The sequence below is a fragment of the Barbatula barbatula genome (assembly GCF_947034865.1).
Source record: "Barbatula barbatula genome assembly, chromosome: 1".
NCBI lineage: Eukaryota > Metazoa > Chordata > Actinopteri > Cypriniformes > Nemacheilidae > Barbatula > Barbatula barbatula.
The window spans coordinates 23558559-23581427 of record NC_136766.1 but is presented as its reverse complement, the minus strand read 5'-3'; the positions used below and the strand labels follow the sequence as shown (position 1 = coordinate 23581427).

The following is a 22869-nucleotide window of genomic DNA, read 5'->3' as shown; positions in this document are numbered from 1 at the left end:
CAATCATCTGACACTCCAGGATCTCTCAAGCCTCCGTAAGTCTTCTCCAGATAAAGTACAACAGCAATGTTCAGAGGGTCTTGAAACTTCCCCGCCACCACCTGTACCCCAGGGGTTATTGCTCTTTACTCATCCCTAGTGGACAATGGGTCACTGGCAGGCCCAAGATGTTCATAATTCCTAGGATTCGTTTTATGGTCTTTTACAATGGTTATTTTTTGACCTAATTAAAAGCATCTTACTTTGAACTTTTTACCATGAATCACTCGCTGAACTATTACCCAGTTTCTCCCCCTCTCAGATCAATAAAACACTCCTTATGTCAACTAATAAGAGCCCTATAGAGTAAACTCTGTTCTAGATCCCGAGTTACAAATTACAACTGTGAACTGAAATAGCATGGTGGTAAAACATTTGAGCTGGTATCTGCAAGGTTTAAGGTTCAAACCTCACAAGTAGCATTCAGTTGTAAACAAAAAGATCAGATAAAGAGTCTTTTAGCACATCCAGCCCAATGAAACTAATTATGCTGAACTTCAGAAACACGCTGCTTATCAACCAAAAAATCTGCATGTTATCCTACCTGTGTAATATTAATGTTAGATGGTGTGAATAGAGGGTGATGGTGTTTGGGGGCGATAAAAGGACGAGAGGGGTAGAGCAAAACCCCATCTGTACCAGCAGCTCTTCCATCTCTCTCTGCAACTCCTCCTCCTGTCTCAGGATGAACTGAGATGGTACCTTGCTTCTTGTCTTCTCATACAGAGCCAAGGGGAAGACATAAGGTAAATGTCTACATCTCAAACCTTCTGGCAGAGTTTATGCTAATATCTAAATAAATCTTTGTATCTTTTATGGGTATTTTAGTGTTAAAATGTTTGCATTACCAATTGCAGCCACCGAGTGTCAGATCTTCCAAAAACCTCCCATGCAAGCCAAACAGATCGTCCTTCAGCCATTAGCTCGACAAAAGGTGAGTGAGGCTGTAATACACACAGACGGTCAACTTAGTTTTGCTGTTGAAACCAGATGCTGTTGTTCAAATCTTCTGTTGCCGGCAAATAAACAGCATCGCTTTTGTTATTAACCCCGCTTTCCTTCACTCACAATTTAGGAGGAGGAGTGTGAACATTCAGCCATTTCACGTAAAAAAAAAGCTGAAACAATAACAGCATGACAATATATTATATATTGATATAATATCAATAAAGTGTTTGCTTTTACTTTTTTTATACTAATTTTATGTGGAATAAAATAAACTATACCTTCCCATCTTTTGCAGGCAGTGCCAAGAACGTCCCAGATCTGAAAAGTGTATTTGAGGAAAAAAAACTTGCTTCGCTGTTACGCCAAGATCAAAACCACCTGTAAAACAACAACTTATCTGCAGTTCAATATATACTGCTGCAGAAGAAATTAAGAGACCATTTCAAAGGCTTATACAAAGGTATAGGTAGAATAATAATTTTTGTTTCATTCTGTGAACTACTAACAATTTGGATTCTTCCAAATAAAAAAGATGCTCTGTATTTTTTCTGACCTCAAATAGTACAAAGAAAATAAGTTCATACTCGCTTTTAGGCAATACTACAGTTGTATTTGTTTTAGAAAAAGTGCAAAAATGTTTTTTTTATGTGATAACCTTGATTTTTATCACAGTTTTCATGTGTCTTGTCATGCTGTCAGTCTTTCACATTGCTGTTGGATGACTTTATCAATCCTGAGGTTTGATTTTGTTGAAATTCAACAGGCATCGGACTGAAATGGCCACAATACATCTAGAAATGCTGATTAAATGACAATGTGTGATGGTCTCTTAATTTCATCTTTGGCTGTATAATAGTTTTTTAAGGAAGGTTCATAAAGAATAGTCGTTTACTTTGTTTACAAGTTTACTCTTGTTTTGGCCAAATGAGGTTCAATACAGCCATTGTTTCAGAAGACTTCTCACCCTCTCTTGAGCTTCAATGAGCTGTTTGTCTACTGCGGTTGTCAAGTGAGATCCACCATCATCTACTACAGTGAAGTAACGCAACTTTCTCAGATCCACCTTTTGAGAGAGGGACAAGCTGGAAAACAATGAATTCTTGTTACACCTTCGCTGTTAAATGCCTTGATTTCTGTGAATTATATCTTTGTGTTTGATATGCACTTGTCTGCATTGGGTCCAGCCATAATCTTCAGAAGCGGGAGCAGATCTTCAGCATAGCGACACATTGGACCAGTGCTCACAAAGTCGTCATGGAGACCAGAACTTTCAGGAATCTGACCATTATTTGACACCACACCTGATATCGATTAAAACGTAATTTGCTTGTCCTATGAATTACACATCTCTTACTTTTCCAAATAGCATAAAGAAGGCTGTGTAGGCTTTTCTTGTCCCACAGACCTCTTGTGCCTTTGTGGCCAAAAATCCCATTGAAAAAACGGAAGGTGGATACTTCCTCCAATATCAGAGCCGACGCCTATTACAGATGCACCACCACCTATGATACTACCCCCTCCACCTACAGAAGAGAGGATTCATTATATACAGTGGGTACGGAAAGTATTCAGACCCCCTTCAATTTTTCAATCTTTGTTATATTGCAGCCATTTTAAGTTCTCTTTAATGGACACACAGCACCCCATCTCGACAGAAAATCACAAGATGTTGACATTTTTGCAGATTTATTAAAAAAGAAAAACTGAAATATCACATGGTCCTAAGTATTCAGTCCCTTTGCTGTGACACTCATATATTTAACTCGGGTGCTGTACATTTCTTCTCATCATCCTTGAGATGGTTCTACACCTTCATTTGAGTCCAGCTGTGTTTGATTATACTGATTGAACTTAGAGCGTTGGGCTTGTGATCAGAAGGTTGCCGGTTCGAATCTCAGTGCCAACAGGTCATGACTGAAGTGCCCTTGAGCCTTGATGCAGTCGGGAGATGGGAGAAAGTTGTAGAAAGTCAACCATCACTGCAGCCCTCCACCAGTCGGGGCTTTATGGCAGAGGGGCCCGAGGAAGCCTCTCCTAAGTCCAAGACACATGAAACCCTGCATGGAGTTTGCTAAAATACACCTGAAGGACTCCAAGATGGTGAGAAATAAGATTCTCTGGTCTGATGAGACCAAGATAAAACTTTTTGGCCTTAATTCTAAGCGGTATGTGTGGAGAAAACCAGGCACTGCTCAACACCTGTCCAATACAGTTCCAACAGTGAAGCATGGGGGTGGCAGCATCATGCTGTGGGGGTGTTTTTCAGCTGCAGTGACAGGACGACTGGTTGCAATCGCGGGAAAGATGAATGCGGCCAAGTACAGGGATATCCTGGACGAAAACCTTCTCCAGAGTGCTCAAGACCTCAGACTGGACCGAAGGTTCACATTCCAACAAGACAATGACCCTAAGCACACAGGTAAAATAACGAAGGAGTGGCTTCACAACAACTCTGTGACTGTTCTTGAAGGGCCCAGCCAGAGCCCTGACTTAAACCCAATTGAGCATCTCTGAAGAGACCCGAAAATGGCTGTCCACCAATGTTTACCATCCAACCTGACAGAACTGGAGAGGATCCCCAAATCCAGGTGTGAAAAACTCCCCAAAATACTCATGGCTGTAGATCAAAAGGGTGCTTCTACTAAATACTGAGCAAAGGGTGTGAATACACCATGTGATATATTCCAGTTTTTCTTTTTAAATAAATCTGCAAAAATGTCATAAATTCTGTGTTTTTCTGTCAATATGGGGTGCTGTGTGTACATAAATAAGACAAAAATGAACTTGAATGATTTTAGCAAATGGCTGCAATATAACAAAGAGTGAAAAATTTAAGGGGGTCTGAATACTTTCCATACCCACTGTAGTACTACAGTGTCCCTTAATAGGATGTATCTTAAAAAGAAAAGGTTCAAAACAGTATGGAACAGAATAACAAGACCTGAACTTCCTCCAGCAATCCTTTCTAGATTATAGGGGTTGGTGATTCCATAGAGGTGGTTGTTGGACTCCAGCCACATGCAGAGCTCACTGGAGTTTGAGACACCTTTAGGAATTGCTCCAACTCGCTTCAACAAGCCCACTACAGGAGCATCCACACATGAAATTACATTAGCCGTGGATATCAAGGCAGCATTGGGCATACCTGGGAGAAAATAAAAGACAGATTCAATAACAATAATTTTTCTCTGTAAGTGAAAAACAGGAATAAGGCACAACTTAACTCTGGACCTACATGCAGTGATATCTAGTTATAAAGCTCACTAAGAATTCAGTCCTTATGAATCAAACAAAGTGTACACTGGATCAAGAAGGATATAGCTGTATTTGAAAGAGACCAGATAAATATTTGAAGTTGCATTTATTAGGACTAAAAATAACCCAAATGTCAAACTAAATCCAACCATGGATATTATTTGATTTTGAAATGAGTGTGCGAACGCAATCTCATGCCCAAATGTATCAACCCGCTACACTAACTGGCTGTATGGTCATTTATATCAAAGGTTCTCAAATTTAAAAAAGTTATTTCAGCATATTGTGCTTGGACACTGTATGCGCAGGCAGCGCAAAGCATGTATCTTATTAAAACATTAAAGGAGGAGTTAAATAAACCAATTTTATGTTCATCTTGAGAACCTGCAGATTATGTTGTGGTTTTTCTATTACAGTATTAAATTTTGCATTATAGTATTCGATTTTCTGATATAAAATGATACATTTAGTTAGTTGTAGGTTTCATGTACTTTTCGGATATAATATGTGCTATGGGCCTCATGTATATGTTTGAACACACTGCACACACACAAAATATCTTATTACACGAAGACAGGAACTGCCAACTGCTAACTTAACGTTGAGTGCATTGCAATGCCAACAGAGGCTGCCAATATTTCACAAAGCTTTTCTTACCGGTTGTGCTTCAGACTCCAAAATGGTCACTTTTGTCGTTGACACCACTCCATCATTTAATAGCTAGCGACTGGAAAATCAATCAATCGTCTTCGAAATGACGTTCACAAACAAAAACATTTTCCTTTGGAAAACTGAACAAGGCTTTCTTCCCCTCACATACAAAAACACACCTCTTAGGTGCCATTATTATCTCTATTTGTCGTGAAACATGAGGAAGAACCCAAGTGCAGGCAGTGGTGAAGGGGTTAACAAGACTTTAATATATACACGACAAACAGACACCCACGATGTGGGAAGACACTAACAAAACTAAATACCAAAACAGAAAACAAACACTTCCCACAAGGGGGCGGGGGGAATAACTAAATAGGAACAAACGACACAACTTCTTAAACACAGGGAGGATAAACAACGGGCAAGGCAAGTATACGGCACATCTAATAAGGAACCTGAACATGCAAATAAGGTATCTGGAAACAATTACAACGAACGAGCATAAGACAATAGACATGAGGGCATTAAATAGGGAGACTAACAAAGGAGATAACAATGGGCAGGTGTGGGTAATGAGACACAGCCAATGACAAGACTGGAGAGAACGCATATTATGTCCTGATCGACAATAATATGTTTCTCTCTACACAAAACATGTGGCTCTGTCACGATTCTGCAACCAGAAAATCAAGAAAAGAGAGGGCAGAATCATGAGATGCCTTAATGAACTCCCTCTGGCGTTCCCCAAGGGATCAGACTAACGAGACAAGACCGACTGGGAAACAGACAACTTCCAGGGACCGGCTGAGTCACCGGCTGAGTCACCGGCTGGAAGGCCGGCAGAGTCACTGGCTGGAAGGCTGGCTGAGTCACTGGCTGGAACACCTGCGGCTGGGCAGGACCGGACACCTGCTGGAAAGTCGGCTGGAACGGTGGCTCCACCTGGATGCCGGCTGCGTCAACGCACTGGACACTGGACTGGACATGGGACTGGACACTGGCTGCTGCACCGCACTGGACACTGGACTGGACAGGGGACTGGACACCGGCTGGTGCACAGGACTGGACGGATTCCGCACACCCCTCCGTTGCCTCTTCATCTTCAGTGGAGCTCCCCATCTGTTGGTCGGCTGGAGGTGAAGGGCGTGGCCAGCTCTGGGTTGGAGGCCTCCAAAGAGGACCCCAGGACTCTCGCCTCCCCCACTTGCCACGGATGCCGCCAGGCGGAACAGGAACTGTGGAGCTCGAGCCAACGGGACAGGTGCCCCAACTGGGACCGGTTGATCACGAACCTGACCATGTCGTCGAACCCTGGGGCGTCAGCATCCTCTTCTCCGATGGCATGAGACAATTAGTGAGACAGCCGTCAAGGATTCCCTTTAGCTCGGGGTCACTGAACTCCGTCTCCCTCGCCACGGAAGAAAATGACCTGGGTCCCAAAACCACCCTGATGGAACCCAAACAGCAAGTGGGCTTTGTGGGGGATGGACGTTGTATCGTCCATCTTATCTGCCTGCTGGGTTCGATTTTGGCTCGTTCCTTCTGTGGTGAAACAGGAGGAAGAACCCAAGTGCAGGCAAGGATGAGCACAAGACATTAGACATGAGGGCATGAAATAGGGAGACTAACAAAGGAGATAACAATGGCAGGTGTGGGTAATGAAACACGAAACACACAAAACACATGGCTCTGTCACGATTCTGCCACCAGGCCCTGAAAATCAAGACAAATGAGGGCAGAATTATGACATTATTAGCTAAAACAATTACAGTACACTTTTACTCGCAGTGCTTACCGCGGCTTCTCCAGGAAGGAAACACGCTGAAGGGCGTGTTCTTCCGCTCGCTCTCTGGTTCATTAATGGGCGTGGTCTTCCAGGAGAATGGCCAATAAAACCATAGGATCCTCTTTTCAAAACAGGGATCCAGACTTATAAAAAACTTTCCGAAACAGATTGCAATGGGGGCGGACAGTATCAAGCACAGAAACATCATGTGTCAAAATGTCATGTGTCCAACTCGTTAAATAAAAAAGTAAAGGGAATGAATGTGTGTTGCTTCCCTATTTCCTATTTAAAAGGTGTGTCATCAAATACCTTTGATTATACCTGTGTTTCAGAACCCCTTATTCATATTAACATAATATATTTTGCTATAGTGTCCATATTTACTCAATAAAATTGCAAGACGCAGAAGATTTAATCAACAGCTATAGCAAGTAAAACAGTGATTCTGCCGCATCATGTCATGTTTCTATTGGTCTAGTGGCAGGATCATGACAGAACCTCATGTTTAATGTGGAGAGAGGTGACTATTGTTTATTTGGCTTGAAATATGCTCTCTCCGGTCTCGTCTCTGTTCCCATCCTCTCGTTTCCTCGTTATTGATTCATGCCCTACACCTGTTCCCCTCTTCAGTTGGTCCCTTATTTAATGCCCTTGTGTCTTCTGTCTTGTGCTGGTTCATTGTGGTTGGGTGGTGAGTTAATGTGTCTAGGCTAATCTAGTCTAGTTTTGTATTTGTAGTTCTTGTAATGAGTTTATTTTTAGTCTTGTTTAAGTGTAGTTAGTCTTAGTCCTGTCTTGTCATGTTATTGTATCCATCCCTGTTTTTTTATGTTACCTCCTTGTGGGTTTTTGTTTCGTATTATTAAAGTCCTCTGTTAACCCCTTATCCGCTGTCTGCACCCGGGTCCTCTGTCAGTGTCTCACCCCTTTGATAATGACACACCTAGAGCTGAATTTGTCTTGACAAAGTTGCCAAACAAGACCCAAAAGCTGCTGAATTTGATTGAATATTGAAATATTATTGTTACTGTTAGTTATCTTTTGTGTTTAGAGTTTTTTCAATGGATTATAGTGTTTGATTGTTACCATGTTTGAGGTATGTTTGTTCAATGTTGAGGTGTAAGTGCATTCCACATCAGCAAAGTCGGTATGAATGCACTCAACAAAAACTGTTACCCAGGTACTTGATCAAAGTTTGGGCCTGTTTGAGGCAGAAAACATGTGCAATTGTAATTAAAGGATTTATTTTTTATTTTTAATTAAACAATGTTTTCCCTATTTATGTTCGGCCAACAAAAAATATTTGGTTCTGTTGTTCATTAGGTAAACTTGAATATTTATATTTAGTTATATATAACTTGTTTTATTAACAACATTTTGAGTTGTGTGGACTTCAGACCACATTTGTTGAGAAAATTCATAAATTGGCTTGTTATCAGATGCCTTATTATTTTAAGATCTGTCAACTTATTTTACAGTGTACTGTCATTCGAACTAAAATATACAAACAAATATGCATTAAATTTAATGCTTTAAGAAAATTCTTGCAAGAAAGTTACCCAGATGATCATGCATTAATGTTAATCAGACCTTAATATAAAATGCTAGAGATTTTCTATGAAAATATATTTGAGGTTTTGAAAAGGTGTATGAGTGTAAAAGGAATGACCAAACTTTACCCTGTAGGAACTTTACAACTCTTATTCAAGATAACGTGGACACATAAATAATCTTAAAGAAAAATCTTAAAATATCTCAAATACAAAATATGATTAATTGTGCAAAACCAACGCACGCAACATATAAATTATATTACATAAACAGAAAACAGAAAACATAGACATGTCTTCATCTCAGTCACCGTCATGAACAAATTGCTTTTATAATTACTTACCACAAGAGCTAATGCAAACAAAAACAAACCTCTCTTCGGCGTATCTTCTGAGCCAGATGTCCTGCCGATAGCGTTAGAAGTGTGTTTCTTATTGGAGGGAGATGTTTGGGTCTGCCTGATCTCGCAGGTGAGACCAGCCTAAAAAGTGACAAAAGCAGCATATGGGCACCAAGACCTGGAGCAAGTGCTGCACACGCTCTCCGAATGTCCAATTCATTGTGAAACTATTTGCTCCTATGTCCACTAATATGCGAAAAAGTCACTTGACTGTCCAGTATATCAGGAGAACAGTATATGAACTATAGGAAAAAAACACAGAATTGTTCTGAAGTCCAATAATAATTAAGCTTTTCTGGCTGTTTAAGTGTTTTTTATCTATATAAATGAAAGTGTTGCAACAGTGAGTCTGTCTCATTCATTTAAATTACCAACACAACACAATTTGACCGGCAGATTACGTCACGAGGTTACAATCCAGGGGCATGTTCGAGCTCAAAGCAGTGCGCAACGTTTTGCTACGGCACGTTTCCTGAAAACGGTGTGCAACAGTGTTTGAGATACGTTTTCTCTTATTTGGTGGGTGTGTCAAGCATGTCAGTCCAATCGGCAGCAACGTGTATACACTCACCTAAAGGATTATTAAGAACACCATACTAATCCTGTGTTTGACCCCCTTTCGCCTTCAGAACTGCCTTAATTCTACGTGGCATTGATTCAATAAGGTGCTGAAAAACATTCTTTAGAAATGTTGGCCCATATTGATAGGATAGCATCTTGCAGTTGATGGAGATTTGTGGGATGCGCATCCAGGGCACGAAGCTCCCGTTCCACCACATCCCAAAGATGCTCTATTGGGTTGAGATCTGCTGACTGTGGGGGCCTTTTTAGTACAGTGAACTCATTGTCATGTTCAAGAAACCAATTTGAAATGATTCGAGCTTTGTGACATGGTGCATTAGCCTGCTGGAAGTAGCCATCAGAGGATGGGTACTTGGTGGTCATAAAGGGATGGACATGGTCAGAAACAATGCTCAGGTAGGCCGTGGCATTTAAACGATGCCCAATTGGCACTAAGGGACCTAAAGCGTGCTAAGAAAACATCCCCACACCATTACACCACCACCAGCCTGCACAGTGGTAACAAGGCATGATGGATCCATGTTCTCATTCTGTTTATGCCAAATTCTGACTCTACCATCTGAATGTCTCAACAGAAATTGAGACTCATCAGACCAGGCAACATTTTTCCAGTCTTCGACTGTCCAATTTTGGTGAGCTCTTGCAAATTGTAGCCTCTTTTTCCTATTTGTAGTGGAGATGAGTGGTACCAGGTGGGGTCTTCTGCTGTTGTAGCCCATCCGCCTCAAGGTTGTGTGTGTTGTGGCTTCACAAATGCTTTGCTGCATACCTCAGTTGTAACGAGTGGATATTTCAATCAAAGTTGCTCTTCTATCAGCTTGAATCAGTCGGCCCATTCTCCTCTGACCTCTAGCATCATCAAGGCATTTTTGCCCACAGGACTGCCACATACTGGATGTTTTTCCCTTTTCACACCATTCTTTGTAAACCCTAGAAATGGTTGCGAATGATAATCCCAGTAACTGAGCAGATTGTGAAATACGCAGACCGGCCCGTCTGGCACCAACTACCATGCCACGCTCAAAATTGCTTAAATCACCTTTCTTTCCCATTCTGACATTCAGTTTGGAGTTCAGGACCACACCCCTAACTGCATTGAAGCAACTGCCATGTGATTGGTTGATTAGATAATTGCATTAATGAGAAATTGAGCAGGTATTCCTAATAATCCTTTAGGTGAGTGTATATCAACACAATATTAAAGAGACAGCTCGCACAATGGGTCCAAGTGAAGGCGTTTAAATGTGTTCGCTGCAGCTCGGTATAGTACGCAATAATTGAATATATTAGAAGAGTTGTATTTTGCAGTGTTCAACACGGATTTCCTCTTCAAAAAGAGTACAAAGAATGGCGTTCTCAGCCGCACCGCCGTTTCTGTTTCAAAAACGTTTTGTCTGGATTGAACGCAGGCCAGCAATTTCACTTAATTTGGTCGTAAGGTTACGTTGAAATTACGTAACAGTCAAGTGTTTTGGCTAGCAGGGCCACCGCAGACAATCACGTGATTAAAATGTTATAATGCCGTGCTGTTTAACAAGAAAGTTATGGATTAGATGACCTGGTAATCTAGCATTAGGGATACGGTATAGGGAAAGTTCTATTCTGCTGATAATAAACAATGCTCCTAATTGTTTTTGTGCCACTAGATGGCAGCAGCATCCATTAAATCACATTTCTAACCCTGATGCAGCATGATGCGTTGTCAGCCAAGAGCGCTTTTATTCATACAGTAGGCCTATCCATTGACAGTTTGTGATATGCACGGATCTCTCACTTTTATAAACATTATAAATTTAAATGCAAACATCAATATCTGTATTGTTTAGGCAGCCTAGAGAGGTCATGGAATAAATTGATCCTGGAAAAAGGATTTGGCTCAGAGTGATTTTGAACATTTTGGATTGGATTTCAATGGATGTCCCTAGATGGCAGCGTGAGATGACATTGTGGAAAACATCATTGGAATAATTTTGGCTTTTTCGTACAGTTCCATCATCACTGATTAAAAAAAGAAAGAATTCTTAGGTGGTGATAATGGATAGTGCTTGTGCAATATATTTATTTTTGATTGCTGGAATCGTTATTAATTCAGCACATTTTCTAACGTTTCTCTGCGCATTTGCATTGTCGCACACACGTGCACAAACATGCACTCACTCATCTATAGTTACACAACCGCATGCAACTCTATATCCATTAATAGCAACAAGAAGCAATGAGCTCGGTGCACTCGAGCTTGAATTATTTCCTCAATAAGCCATTCGTGCTTTATTTAGCGTTATGTGATCTATTCTTACACCTTACAATTTATCAGACATTTAAACGTCAAAAAGGATTTAGGAGCGCCTATGAATTCACGAACAATAGCGGCATCGGTTTGGCATTATTATTTTATTTCACTTGATAAACAAAAAATAATTCAATGGTGTTCGATACTGTCGTCAGTAAAAAAACAGTTTTTAGGTTCATAAATAGCACATTATGATGACAGCCTTGCTTAATAATTCATAGATTATATATCTGATAGCAGGGTGTAAAGCTGGTGTAAAGTTTCTCACATCAGGCTACTGTAGGGCAGTTTGTCGTGCATTACTTGCGCTCTTCTTGAACGTTAAAATCTCAAGTAGCCTGTGATGTTCGGCACCAATGTTATTCATGAGATGTTTTTGCCATTTTGTCATCGAGAGACGTGAACCGCAAAAGTTAGATGGATATGCGCGTGCCCCTGCAGGTGAGCTGCGCAGCTGCTGTTTGTGGACCCGCCCAGGTGAGTCGCTTCCAATAAGAATTCAAACTCACTCTGCGCACATTTCCTGCGATTGTACACACGCAGACACCGAGGTCTCACCGTTTTGTAGCTCATAAAATGAAACACGAGGAAACCTGAGTGTATATCGGAGGATTTCACTATATTTACAACGGGGAAACACCTAGAAGGTGCCTAAGACTTTATAAGTTCATACCTGTAGAACAGAACAGCGCAGGGTAGGTAATCTGGACGGAACGGATTTCCGATGGACGAAATTGTCGCGAAATTATGAATTTGTAGTTACAATGTTACTTTCGAGATTTGTTTGTGGGGTGTTTGCACGTAGAGGGGGGAATTGTATCATTTATTATACGCAGTCAATAAGACTGTAGCGGAAGATGCCGCGCACCGCTCAACACTCTCGGACCAAGTTGTCTCTGCTAAGAAAATGCACATCGTTTCCTTTATTGATTTTCATCTCTTCTTTTTAACAGGAATATGTGACGCGTTGCTGAAAGTGAGGTCAGACACCAGCATAGGAAGCGACGCACGCAACCTGAAGATCAACGCTGCATCGGTCACGGATTTTGGGAGAAGGTGTTTGCCGCGCGAGGCCCGACTGACAGCCGCATTTAGTGCAGACCGCACTTAAAGGAACCAGACGATTGCGTATAGCGTTTCTTAACTTGATCGTGAGACGGACCGCTCTTTCTTCCTTGTCCTACAATTAACTTGTGCTACATGGACCTTGAAACCGCGGTGTCGCGTTCGTGTCAGAGACATGTAAACCCTCGCGTTGGAATTTAAAGTGCGCGAGCTATTGTCATCCGGGACCATCGTTATGGACCAAGATGACCTGGCCCCGGAGCATTCGGATTCTGCCATGCACGGGATTCACGGAGCGCACCGGCCCAGGCCCTCCTCTTACCGGGCGCTGCGTAGCGCCGTGTCCTGCCTGGCACGAATAGATGACTTTATTTGCGAGAAGATCGGCTCGGGTTTCTTTTCGGAGGTGTTCAAGGTAAATAGCGTCTATGTTATGCAATTTATTACAGTTTGATAATTTTTCTCATGAGCCAAATGCGTCATTCTGTTGCTGTAGTTTGTCATCAAGCTGGTAGAATGACATGGGACAAATGACTTGTGATTGCGCTGTCATTATATGGCTCCAGGTTTTCTGCCTGTCAATTTATGATCTAAAGCGCAACAGATAAGAAGCTCATTGTTATAACACACAGGGGTCATGACCTGTGTAAGGACAGTAGGTCTGTGTTGGTGAGAAAGTGGATACCCGTTGACAAGGTAAGCAGGTGTGCTGCTGGAAACCCAACACCAGCCGTGTTTGTGTGCGCATCTGAGACCCAGCCTGAGAGAAGAGAGACCTAATTATCCCTCTATCTCAAAGCTCTCCCCATCTCACTTTATAGGCACTGAATATTATAATGACTTCCTACCAATTACTGACCACATTCAGAATGTCACAGCTGATAAGGTCAATATATATATGCAAATTCTGTAGCTGCTATTTGTGTCTGCATAAAGTGCAGTGGATGTAAATATGACACGTTTAAAGCTGAAGTACACGAGTAACAACCTTTCAGATTCAATGGAGTGTTTGTTTATTGGTTTTATTTTTGAATTGCTTGAATCCCGAGTTAAGTTGTCTCTGTTTCCAAAATAGCCAACAATAATACGGTTAAGCAATCTAATGTTGTCTGTACTTGTCATGAGAGATCCTTCACGTTTGCAGTGAAGGAACAGAGTTTGCAGTCTGTCAACAATAGGCGCTTTGCACATGCCTGAAAAAAAGCTGCTTTTGTTCAATTTCTTCTAATTGTTTTTCCCATCTCATGGATGTCTGCAGGGTCGATAAGAAAAACATTAAGACTTGCTTGCATCTGTTTAGATACTGGCTTGGCTTATACATTATATCATCAGTTCTGCTGAGCAAAGAGCCAATCTGTGGTTCTCACTGTTGCACTTTTCTCCATTAATAAGAAGCAAACGAACGATTGAAGGAAAGGTGAGGATTTTGTTCTTGGTTTGATGATCAGCAGACCGGTCTTTTTTAAATGGTGCCAAGACAAAACGGTTGCATAGGTGAAAATGATTTACTCTTGACTCTCAAAGAAAGCAACACTTCATTATGAGAGGATTTTTGTTTACTTTGGTTACTGCCCTGGCTATGGAATTTGAAGATACAGTACTGTATATGGATACTTGATCCATGTGGGGATGGCATTGCCTTGGATTACCAAAAAGGACATTCATTTATACGAGAAGATGACACAAGCACATCAAGTTGTGCATTATAAACTTTGCTAATCATTTTATTTAAAACATTATCTAATATTTGTTTAGTGTGAAGTAGACGCTGTTAAAATACAACTTACAATGCATGCAAGAAATACATTTTGTTAGTCTTTGATCTTTGTGTTACTACTGCCATACTGAACCAGCAGAGCAACAGGATAGACTATAATAGATGTCATTTCAGAAACTGTAGATATGTTGTTTAAAAAAAGAAGAACACTTTCTGTTGGATGTGTTTCGTACACTGTAAAACCAAGAGTCAACTTAAAATAATAAGGCAACCTACCAGAAGCACGTTTTTGAGTTCTCTCAACAAACAGAGACTGATGGTTACCCAACTTAAAAACATTATATGTGTTGGCTGATCATATATAGATAATATAGATTGGTTACTTAAAAATAAACAAATTAATTTGACTTTTACTACAATTGTATGTGTCTTCTGCCTCTAAATAATAGTTTAAAAAGTTTGTGTTGAATGAATTTCTACCAATTATGACGTTGTGTCATGCATTTACACCTCAACATTGAACATTGCAAACCTCTACCATGGTAACAATCAACAGCCACCATCCATTAGAAAAATCAGATAACAATTATATTAAAGCATAAATTAAGCCAGCAAGAACTAAAACACAAATCTTTAAAAGAAAAAAAATAAGAAACACAGAACTGAACATGCTGCAATGCATCTTACGAACTTTCAAACTCTTAAAATATCGTTTGTTCAGAATACACTGTTTTGTAAGTTGTGCAAACTTTCTGATACATTTTGGCCAAAAACCTGAGAATCTAAGTCCAGTCAACAAAATAATAATTTTTAGAAACTTGTTTCGGCTAAATTTGTTTAGTATATGCCAAACAATCATTTGACTTCTTTAACTAAAAATTATATGTTCAAATTACTTATTTATCTTTGTAGGGAGAACATTTTTCCAAGTTGTATTTTTTACAGTGTAGTTAATGTTATCAACAACATTTAGGACAAGACTAAGTTGAACTGTGAATAAGAAACTTTCTTATCAAAAAACACAAGTTTGAATGGAACATATTAAGTGGAAAGAAATAAAATAATAACATTTTATAATGGCTGAGAAAATATTGTTACATGTCCAGTGTATGAAGTTTAGTGTCATCTAGGGGTTCTGTTGTGAAATGCAACCAATGGCTCACTCCACCCCTCCCTTCGAAGCACTACGGCGCCTGACACAGCACTAAGATGTCGTCACGTTTTTGCTTCTTTGCTGAGGGAGGCAACGTATTTTAGAAATGCGCTCTGTAAAACAATTTGTCCATCTAGAGCTAATGTAGAAACAAAATGGCCGAATTCCATGTAAGGGGACCTGCGGTGTATGTAGATATAATATACATAACAATTTTTTCACAGCTATTTCTAATGCCTTTTTGTCATTAGATCCTCTAAAAAAATGACACGCATCTTTAAATAAACAGTCTTGCTTGTGTTCAGTATGTGTAGTGGTACATTTGAGCTTTGAGTTTGGGTCACTGTTGGTGTGTTTCTGAAACCGTAATGAGTTTGTCAACTGCACACTGGTCTCCAACAAACTAGTGATGTCATGTAACGCATCTTGAATTACACAATTAGAAAAGGTGCTCATAGATGAGATCTGAGTCCCTCTAGGGTGTCACACATTTTAAAAATAGACTCAAGGCCATTAAATATACATTTGGAAAGTGTAGGTGAATTTTTTTTTTGCTACAAAAATTCCACATTGATCATTGGCGACCTTTCTTTAAGGTTTGAGTGAAGTGATCATTAAAGTGGAGTTCTGATTGGTCGATCGGTCTGTGGTACAAACAATTTGCAAGCTAGTTTTGACATGATTCTGAAAGCCTGAATTTACAACACAAAGTCCCTCTTTAGGTGCTTTTCTTTTTGCATATTTCTCTCTCTCTCTCTCTCTCTCTCTCTCTCTCTCTCTCTCTCTCTCTCTCTCTCTCTCTCACCCTATTCTTGTTCCTTAGTGTCTCTTACTAGTCAGGGCATGCATATGGTTGTCATCTCCATTGCTGCCACAAAGCTTTGTTTGTTTGAGTTTGCGTATGTTTTAAATATCAGGGCTGTCTGAAAGTTAAAAGTCGGCATGCTAGTGCAGCTGGGCCTGCGTTATTGCTGGAGTATGTCTGATATGTTTAAAGGTTTGGTGGTAGGATGGTTAAAGATTTTGATAAACGTTCTATGTTTTAACGCTTAAAGGGTCCATTTGTTAACTGGAGAGTTGTTTATCCATTGAGCAAGGCATCTCACATCAGGTTGCTCCAGGCAGGGGAATATCGGCCCTGAAGTTATTTCATGTAAAACATGTCTGCCTAATGGCACACGGCCAAGCTAAACCGGGTTTCAGTGCCACTTCATCCAGAAATAGTTTGTTACGGTGTTGACGAAGGAGGTGAATGGGAAAAATAAGGAAGTGCTTGTGGAGGTTGATGTTTGAAAGATGTTTTATGTGTCTGAGAGCGTTTTTAGTGCCTGTTAAGAGATCTATTTGTATGGGTTTCTCTGGCAGTCTGGTGTTGTGTGGGAGTGAGTGGTAATGATGTTCTGTTAAGAGCTGTATGGATATCTCAGACTGTCTAAACAGCAATATAAGAACTATGTTGATAGAAATGAGTGGTACCACACAACCTTTTCACTGCACAGTGTATTGGGCGACTTCCATCAAGCTATTCAGCTATTCTGTCATCGTGAGTATAGATTAAGAGCGAGTGTGTTGAAATAAATGTTATATAGATTGCGTATGGCCTGGTGTATAGCCAGGGTCATCATTTATTTAATGTTTAGGCTTTTGCTGTCAATAACACAATTGCCAAATACTTACCTAAATTGATCAGGAGTGAATTGAAGCCACCATTAAAATGCCATCAGTCATAGAAACGCTTCTAGTCAGTTTGCAAGACTAAAATGAAAGTTTACTTCTATGTTAATGAAATTTTGGTAGACTGGTTTTCACACGGAGTTAATATTAAATTCAACTGTTCTGCAGGTTATTGGTGTATGCTTTAGTTTTTTTAACGTGATTGTGTTTCGGTGGTACATTTTAAAAGTATTACAATACTTTCGTTATAATATATACACTAAAAGATTCAATATGCAGGCACTACAGCTCACCCTATACAGATGTGCAATATTTGCGATGAGACGATTATTTATTTAATGGTGACAGCCCGGCCTAGACTAAACGCGACCCGATGATACAGCCTTCAGTCACTTTAACTGCTGCTAAATTCCTGAGCTATAAACTTAACATCGTTTTGACAAGAATCACATACATTTACATTAAAGAGTGGATATATTATGCATTGATTTTGGCTTTGTCATTTATTTATCTCATATTGCTTCTTCTCCTCAATGCGCCGTTGCGTTATGAGCACTTATTTGATTTTAAATGCAGGTGATCCAGAAATATGTGAGAATGCACTAGTACGGAGCTAACACTCATGTACTTGAACTCATTGGTAAAGGGCACACGTACCGAGAGAGAGCACGCGAATGGAGTGAGAGGACAAGCATACGCCACTAACATCAAACAAGTCAGGAAAGAACTGTTTAGAAGCTCTTTTTATCAGCTAAATTGAAGCAGATACATAGTCATTAAATATGACAAAATATGACGCCAAATATACTTGGGCGGCCATTAATATACCTGCCTAAGTAAAGTCAATGTGTAGGAAACACTGATACAACCTTCCGCTAAACCCTGATAAACTCTGTGACTGTTAATGTTTATATGGGAATGCAAGTTCATGGAATAACGCATATTGGAAACACCACCATCTTTTAATTCGTCATGTGAGAGGCGCTTAGCGTCGAGACCACTCTACAATAAATTGAGAGGAATCGTGTAAAATGTATTTGTGGCGGCCAGCATTGATATTGTAGCGCGTCAGCCACAAATAAATAAATGTATGGAAAACGCTGCAGGTAAAGAATGCTTGTAGCCAAACAGTTCTTGGCCACCATTGACTACCATAGGAAAAATGACAATTGTAGTCAAAGGTGCCCCAGAACTGTTTGCTTTCCTACATTCTTGAAAATATCTTATTTTGTGTTCACCAGAACAAAGAAATGTATAAAGCCATTTTTCCTACCGTGGTATAGTCAATGGTGGCCAAGAACTGTTGGTTACAAGCATTCTTTCAAATATCTTTCCCTGCGTTCATCAGAACAAAGATATTAATTTCAGATTTGGGTGAACCGTTGCTTTAAGGACCATTCAATCCCAGCGCAGAGATCTTTGCATCACAGGAAGCTAAAATAACTATGAGTGTGTGTTTAGGGCGTCTTTATTTAGCCTTGAAAAGAATGTTCAGCATAGTTTATCTTACCTGATAAATGAAGTGACACACACAAACACACTCAGGTGTGTGAGCACACTTTCCGTCACTCTAGTCTAGCTGCTTGTATAACGTTTTACAGGATCACTTATGGATTTAGTTTCCTGCTATTGATCTATTCTAGTTGTGTAGCACAGATAATGGTGCTCATTGTGATATTTTAGCTTTTATTGCTTAGAGCTGCTGGCAAGATCAGCCAGATGGCGCAGCACAGGTCTGTGTGTTATTCGGGTTGCCTTTCAGGATTGATCGTAGTTCATCATGCATGGATTTCTATCTTTGCTTGATTAGACTGTCACATTGTTTTTGTGTAGACAATCATATTTAAAGATGAGGAAATTATTAATATTATTCTTGGAGATCTGACAACAGGTGAGTCAACCATGTGTGTGTGTGCTGAAGGGAAACCGTTACCCTGGGCTGTTTTAGAAATATCTTTATTATCTGAGGTTGTGTTCAGGCAGGTAATGAGATCTTTAATTCATAGTGACTGAACATGCAACATATTTGCCTCGTGAATCAAAATCAATGGCTCGAAATATAGCAGTACTCGGTTCTCAAGTATTTATTTGTAATGGTTTCATGGAAACGTCTGTTACGACCTGCCGTAGGCTGAGGTTTAGGTTAGAATGGTGCCAAGGCTCGCCAGAAGAGATGTACACAGTACACCACACACACACACACACACACACACACACACACACACACACACACACACACATGTTTGTACTGCTAGCTTACCTAAACCTAACCATTACCTAATTCCTGGGATGGGAACTAGGGGGACATTCCCTCCTAGATTTTCCTTGGGACCCTCCAAAAATGTCCAACTAACATTAAACACTTTGTACTAATACTTGGTATTTGCTATTTAATAAAAATGTGTCATTTTAAATGTAAAATGTTCTCTTACAATGAAATACATTACTTATACCCCAGTAACAGGTAGGTACAGTTGAAAGTGAGGATCTGTGCTACCTGTTTAGATTGTGCTACCTCCCATACATAATATAGCAATAACCCCTCCCCAAACCCTAACCTTACCAAGGGTAGCGCAAGCTGATGGTGACACAAAATATCACAACACCTGTTAAAATGTCTCTAATTTACACCAAAAGTATACAAAAGTTAGTTGATGATGGGGTGGTGGGAGTTACTGTTTTACTCGGTTTTGTTTATTGTGTGATTGGAAACTGGTACTGATACATGCACACACACACACACTTAGGGGTCTTCATGTTGTCATGACAACCACAGAGCTTGAGTGGGCAAACCCCCAGTTTGATGCCTGTATGTTGTTAGTCAGTTTCATATTTATTGCAAGATTTTTTGTGTTTCCTGTTTAAAACCTGATGCACTAAAAGGCATGAGAACTACAGTGGCTCAGTCGTATATTAAGAGAATCTAAATCCAATGTTCATACTAAAATATTTCAAGCCCGATGAGTTTGTCCTTTTAATATATTGGGTGTGTCTGTGTACACATTCATATTCGTCCTGGATGAGGCCATTCTCAGGGCAGATAATTTCTCCTGGAGTCAGTGACTTTGAAGTCTTGGATGAATCGGAAGACTGTGTGCCTGTGTGTGCGTGTAGAGAGAGTGAAAAGGGCCGGAGATGTTGGTCCAGCTGCTTCAGACATGAATCGAGCAGAGGGACTTGTAGGTCATCTGTAAGTGACACAAGCATTTCTTTTCTTTTCCCAAGGTGCAGCATCGTGTCACAGGGCAGGTGATGGCTCTGAAGATGAACACTATGGCCAGTAACAGAGCCAACATGCTAAAGGAAGTTCAACTGATGAACCGTCTCAGGCATCCCAACATACTCAGGTCTGTATCCGAACATAAATCCTGCTGTATATTTCTGACTGAAGAACCTTATTCCATACACGCCTACGACTTCTGATCATGAGTTATTTTGTTAATAATAGACAACACGGAATAACTGTACTTACCTGCTGAAGTAGACCAGCAGTATTACTTAAGTCATACAACTGTTTTATGGTATACATTATTCTGTATGAGCTGTGTGTTTTAATACATACTCAATATACTGGTTTGCCAATTTAATATACCCAACCATATCCAAATGATAAGATTTTTTTTAAATGATGTCCAACAGACTTTTGCATGCACATATTAAAAGATTATTTTGTTCTGAGATCAGCAAACCTAGAGCACAGTATATGCTGTTGGGCAACAAACACAGCTTTGTATTAAAGCTTTATAATTGATGTCACAATATGACAGCTTTTGTCTTCACCAGGCCATTATAACTGCTGCCACTGTTTATATAGAGTAAAATATTTAAGTGAACGCTGGAGGAGGTTTGACTCCGTAAATTAACCATGAACTAAAATGTTGTTTATCCCAGACGAATCCCACATCAATATCGAGGGTGTTTGTTTATACAGTATGTGCCGGTACAAGAAATATTTTGTCTGTTTTACCTGCAACAGCTTGTGTGGTAATCTGTGTGAAAATTAAATGTGTGCAAGTGTCCGTGAGTGAGAGTGTTTGCATGCATGCATAGTTAAAATGTTCATGGTCTTCAAAATGCAGGTGTTCCATCTCACATTCTTGAGACGGGCCACTCCAGAAGAAACTTGTTTGCGCTTTCTTCTGTTTTCTTGTTTTCAACACCCTTTTCCTGTCTGTGTTCAGGTTTGTGGGAGTGTGTGTACACGAGGGACACCTCCATGCTCTCACAGAGGTAAGATTTGAAGATCACAGGTTATCATATTTTGTACTTTCATGACATGTGTGAGTTCAGAAGGCCAGTGCCCCATAGGTGTAGTTACAATACTGGCATTTATCGCAGTTTTAAAATGTAGAGAAAATTACTTGTTAAGATAAAATAAAATAAAGTTTTCTTAAAAATTTCTAGAAACTTTACACATAATCTTTGTTATTTTTTATTAAAGTACTGTCAAAAAGAAATGTCTATCCTGTGTTTGTGTTGTAGTACATTAATGGTGGTGACCTGGAGCAGCAATTGAACAGTGATGTGTTCCTCTCGTGGTCTGTGAGAATAAGCCTCAGTCTGGACATTGCCAGAGGACTGCAGTACCTCCACAGCAAGGACATATTTCACAGAGACCTCACGTCAAAGGTACACACACACACACACACACACACACACACACACACAGGGAAAATACTAAATACTTATATAATTATATACGATGATTATATACAGGCACTGTGCATGTATTGCAGACTTCACATTGGCTTTCCACAACAATATTTAACAGTAGTTTAAGTTGGGAAAAAACATGTACGTCATTACGCAAGCGTTCATCTTTCTGGCCGTCTTTGTGTAGAACTGTCTCGTGCGACTGGAGAACGGGCACTGCAGTGCTGTGGTGGGGGACTTTGGCCTGGCAGAGAAAATTCCTGAGGACAGGTCAGTAAATTGTATCTCTATAACTCGAGATAAGATTAGATACGCCGCACCCCTGCAGAGAGAGAGAGAGAGAGAGAGAGAGAGAGATTCAAAGACTGATTGATTTTCCCATAAAGCACCTACAGTATCTAAAGCCGGAGAGTAAATGATTAAATGTATGCAATGTAGTCAGCACATCCTTAAATTAGTGCAGCCCGGCCGGCTGCACGTCATGTTGATATTTCAGTAGCTCTGTGACTGTACCTGTTCTCGCCTACATTCTGTACTGTATAAATTAAATGGATGTCAAATACTTCAGCTGTGCCTGATGTATGATGTTGACATTTCACCTCGACCCAGTGTTCACACACTAATAACTTTCAACATAATGTCAAACTCCAAATATTGTAGTTTAGGACCACAATTCATGTTGAAAGAAGGTAATAGTGTGTGAACACTGTGTCGTATACAGTATATATATACTGTATATATATAAAAGTACAGTATGTTGGCCCTCCAAAAAACTTAGCATTTCCTTTGAAATATGCAGTGAAACTATTAAACGGCTTTATACACAACACACCCATCAAACTCACAGGTGTCACATGATGTGGCAATCCAACACGTTGTTAAACTAATCACAAGTTGTTAAACTAATAATCGTGCCCTTAAGTTTATACATGTGACTTTTAGACGTTATCGTTACATGTTCACATTCCTCAAGAAAGTTCAATACTGTATATCAAATCACTATAGATCGTTTCAGCGGCAACAACATAAACGTTTCGTGGCCCAAACTTAACTTCCAGTAGACCTCCGCAAAGAAACTATTACTGTTGAGTTATTTTAATTT

The 22869-nt window shown here is 40.0% G+C and overlaps 2 protein-coding genes across 3 annotated transcripts in view; one reads left to right on the top strand and one right to left on the bottom strand.

Moving 5' to 3' along the window:
* Positions 1–1918: 1918 nt before the first annotated feature.
* On the bottom strand, positions 1919–6015 carry faah2b (fatty acid amide hydrolase 2b; the record flags this gene model as incomplete). The annotated part of the gene is given in 6 exon segments (XM_079469325.1): positions 1919–2069; positions 2153–2288; positions 2393–2430; positions 2432–2510; positions 3929–4132; positions 5673–6015. Coding segments are annotated over 6 exon segments (951 nt in total).
* A 5997-nt stretch (positions 6016–12012) lies between these two features.
* Positions 12013–22869, top strand: part of tesk1b (testis associated actin remodelling kinase 1b) — a 16216-nt gene continuing 5359 nt past the window's right edge. Inside the window, exons 1-6 of one of the 2 annotated variants that reach the window (XM_079482990.1) lie at positions 12013–12152; positions 12459–12985; positions 20340–20461; positions 21296–21344; positions 21597–21743; positions 21955–22037. In XM_079482990.1, the coding sequence (XP_079339116.1) occupies positions 12806–12985; positions 20340–20461; positions 21296–21344; positions 21597–21743; positions 21955–22037 (581 nt within the window). In that variant the 5' untranslated portion in view covers positions 12013–12152; positions 12459–12805. Of the gene's footprint in view, positions 12201–12458; positions 12986–20339; positions 20462–21295; positions 21345–21596; positions 21744–21954; positions 22038–22869 lie in introns of both variants that reach the window. The other variant, XM_079482989.1, reaches the window with a different exon arrangement.